This window comes from Carassius auratus, chromosome 3, assembly GCF_003368295.1.
Source record: "Carassius auratus strain Wakin chromosome 3, ASM336829v1, whole genome shotgun sequence".
Lineage (NCBI taxonomy): Eukaryota > Metazoa > Chordata > Actinopteri > Cypriniformes > Cyprinidae > Carassius > Carassius auratus.
In genome coordinates this window covers 2232036-2236171 of record NC_039245.1, presented here as the reverse complement: position 1 = coordinate 2236171, position 4136 = coordinate 2232036, and the positions used below count along the sequence as shown (strand labels likewise).

Sequence of the window (4136 nt, the reverse complement as noted above, 5' to 3'; positions counted from 1 at the left end):
TAAATGGCTCACGTCTCGAATTCCCATTAATTCACAAATGACTTAAGCTGTTAACTTTTTTAATGTGGCTGACACTCCCTCTGAGTTAAAACAAACCAATATCCCGGAGTAATTACTCAAACAGTCACTGACTGAACTGTCACTATAAACTCTTTCTACTGTTATATGATTACTGGATTTTTGTTTAAAATATTCCTTTAAAGGGGTGGTTGACTTTTTTTTAATGGGGTGCAGTCTAACATGTGCTCGTGCTCCGTTTATTAAAAAACGCATTATTTTTCACATAATTTATCTTTATTCCACACCGATCTGTCACTTCTCTGACAAATGCTTAGATTTATTTCCTGTTATCATGGACAGTAAAAGGGTTATTATGAAGCCCCTTCCTCAGAAATACGCGATGGGCTGAGATTGGTCAGCTGGCTCAGTGTGTTGTGATTCGCTATACTGCCTCGAGAGCACGTCTGAACAACCCGCCCCTCTCAAGCTCAGAACGTGTTCCAGTTGTTTTGTAAACAATGACGTCCTCTACATTGCTTGAATTTGAACCCGATTGAGGCGCAGAGAATATTAATGAAGAGGATCACACAGAATATGGCTCTTAATGGTATGTTTGTTTGTTATTGTCTCATACTAGATAAGGATGTTGATCCAGGAATATGTTTTACTTGGTGAAATCACGCTTACCAGAAAACCCACAATAGAGAAACTTCTTGCAAACAGAGAAGCCGACACCACAAACTTTATTAGTTTCTACACCATTTTTTTTCTTCAGTTTAGCTTATTAATGGGGTAATAAAAACTGCATGCATAATAATTATAGAAGAACTGGGGCTTATAGAAGATTTCTAAAGCTGCAAATTCAAATTTAATTATGTTTTTCTTATAGCTATAGAATTATACTTGCTATACAATTATTCAATTGTAATATTCAAATATAAATGATTTTTTTGTTAAGTCTAAGATAGCACTACACATCAAGCATTATTAGGCAATTGCAGTGTATATCTGCTGCGAGGGAACAACCTTGATGTTTTTCAGAGGAGCTTGACCTCAACGGGAAAGTGATCACTCACTGCCAGGGCCTGTGAAAGAGACATGAACCCTTCAGACAGAGGAATACACTCAGCAATAACTCAACTCTCCAGAGAGCTAGAATACTGAATCCCAATAAGGCAAAACCTATCCTTACCCAGCTCTGGCTCAATCCTTGGGCTCCCATGAAGTCAAAGACCTGTGCTGATCCAGCGGACACTCCTTTCATCATGTCAGAGGTGGCTACAATCCTTTTATCAAGCATATTATGGGTCATTACATAACATAGGTTTATCTTATCAAGCATTTTAGCTTGTGATGTCCTCCTACCTGTCATAAGGGCAGCTTGTGTTTGTGACCGTTGTGTCCGCACTATCAGGGATGAGCCAGGTGTAACCTTGGTCAGTGCGGAGGCGTATTTTGGACCAGTCTGAATTCGAAACGTAGCTACAGCCAGCATTGAAGTCTCCCAGAAGCATGATGTTCTGAAAAAAAAAACATTTTTTTTTACATAAATCACCCAAATCATATTATTAGCAAAGTGATGATTAGAGTAGTGTCAATTAAATTGAAATGTTGGTCATGTTAACAGGACAAGTTCATACAGATCGCCATGCATCGGTATAGTTACACTTGTGTTCAGACGTTGTCTAGCATTCAAGACGACATCATGCAGAGCATCGATTTCACGCACAGCGACTTCTGGGGATGTATGCTGAGGAATGAGGGCAAATTCCTGGACAGCTATAGAAAAGATTTGTTAGTGCTCAGTATTTTGATTAAAAATAAGAATCCGCTCAATCCGCTAACAAGTGATTGTTGTTTAGTGTCACTGTGAGCTGTAAATTAATTATAATAATTGAAATTAAATCCCTGCTAAATCCTTGATGAACAGTAAGCTAAATACAGTCATTGTATTCATGTTGTATTATAAATACAATGTACACTACTGTTTGGGGTCTATAGGATTTAAGAAATGTCTTTGAAAGAAGTCTCTTATGCTCACCAAGGCTGCATTTATTTGATCAAAAATACAGTAAAAATAGTATTGTGTTAAAAATTATTTTGTCTATATTACTATTTTCAAATGTAATTTATACCTGTGATGATGAAGCTGTGATGTTTAATATTTTTTGTGGAAAAACTGTGATACATTTTTTCAAGGTTTCTTTCACAAGTATAAAGTGGAAAGGAATAGCATTTATTTTAAATAGAAATCTCTTGAACAATTAAAAAGTCTTTGACTTGATAAATTTGTATAAACCCACAATGCATCCTTGCATATTTATAAAGAGTATTATTTCAAGGGGAAAAAAATGTCTTACTGTCCCCAGACTTTTAAATGGTAGTGTATATTAAACCCTAAATATGAAAATCACATCCTTTTCATTGCCATTGTTGGCTGTAGCACGGCTCTTAATTTCAGGGGAACTGTAGATGAAAAGCTTTTGCTGAACAGTGCCCTCTGACTGTATTACTGCCAACATTAGCACAATGAACTTGGACCTCCACCTGTATTAGAGGAGAACAGCACAACAAAGGGTTCTCTATTGAAAGTATCCGTTCCACAGGATTCACATCCATCATCATAATGGAAGCTGTTGACAACGGCCACTGTCTGACGTCTGATGAGAATAAAAATGCAATTATTCATTTGATACGAACCACGTATATACATAAAATCTTATATGATAGGTGAACTAAATTTACCTGTAAATAAAGAGATATCTCTCTTTGTAAGTGCTCCGACCCAAGGGCTCACTTACAATGTACTGATATTCATATGGAGAAGAACCTCTGGTAATGAAAATTGAAAATTTTATTAATTTATTTACAATTAAATACAGTAACATACAGCCAGTTAAGACAACTTACCCATTCACACTTTGCAACAATTTCTTAGTTGCAGAGAGATCGCTATCTCTCACTTCTTGGATGAGTACAATGTCATAACGCTGCACTACCTAATCACACAATACAGTTACCAAATGAGAGCGTGTAACGGTTTTATAGGTTTGAGTATAAGGGTTTTATAGGTTTGGGTGTCACTCACTTTGGTAATGATGTTAAGCAGGGTGGCATTAGATGTTTTTGAATCCCCAAAGGATTTAATGTTGAAGGATCCAATCAGAATTGAGCTTCCAAGGTGGACAGAGACCAGGAGTAGACCTAGAGTAGTGATAATCTTCATGCTGTATACAGAGATTAAGGAAATATTTAGACATGTATTAAAAAGTAGTCATCTATCTATCTATCTAGTTACAAAATGTGGACACAGACACAGACCCCTTATGAAAAATTAACTGAGAATGCCAAAAAGTGTTAATTGACAGAAAGATGAGAATGTTAATCAGACTTTCCTGGTTTGCAGATGCAGGAGATCGTGGACGATGGAGCTGAAGGAGATTGAGCACACACCTCGTCGAGCAGTTAGTATCCAGGTAATGTTTTCAAAAAATACAGTTCAGACAAGGAAGGGAACAAACTGGTGGGGATCGCTGGAGACAAATGCTGAAGATAGTCGATGGAGTACAAGGCAGCAGTCCACTTCGAATGAACAAAACCAGATAAAGAGGAGAGACGAGGTGTGTGCTTAAATAGAAGTGCTGGTGATTGAACAGGGTGAGCAATAGGTATGAGTGATCAGGAACTGAGGTCAATGTGCAGGCTGTGTGTGTCAGGTAGAGTGCAGGTGACCGGGGTGGTGTTGGCAGGTTGGGAGTCCTCCAGGCCGTTACCGGTGACACAGGAGCCCAGGGAGGTGCTGGCATTACCAGAGGCCAGGGTGGCGCTACCAGTATGTATATATGTATATATAAAGCCTCCATGGGCTGGGTGGCATTAATGCATGGGCTTACCTGGGCTTAAGCTCAGGGCTTTGGGCTGAGGAGGGCCCCCGGTGATGCCGGAAAATATTGTGACCTCATTTTATAATGAGTTGACTGTTCCTTTAAAAACTGATTGCACTGTACTTTATGTATAATAATTTAAAATTTTAACTGTTTTAAATTAATTTGAACCCTTTCAGCTGTTATTCAGATTTTTTGAGAATTAGGCATATGCAATATTGGACCCACCGGTGGGTCCCCAGAGTTGATGTG

General features: G+C 38.2%; 1 protein-coding gene across 1 annotated transcript; it reads right to left on the bottom strand.

Moving 5' to 3' along the window:
• Window positions 1-533: 533 nt before the first annotated feature.
• LOC113041462 (deoxyribonuclease-1-like) lies at window positions 534-3226 on the bottom strand. Its single transcript, XM_026200002.1, has 8 exons — window positions 3089-3226; window positions 2911-2999; window positions 2746-2832; window positions 2548-2660; window positions 1667-1779; window positions 1366-1520; window positions 1193-1286; window positions 534-1085 (listed from the first exon to the last, which is right to left on the bottom strand). Exons 1-8 carry the CDS (start codon window positions 3224-3226, stop codon window positions 1038-1040), a joined length of 837 nt encoding a protein of 278 aa, XP_026055787.1. The 3' UTR covers window positions 534-1037.
• Between the last annotated feature and the right edge of the window lie 910 nt (window positions 3227-4136).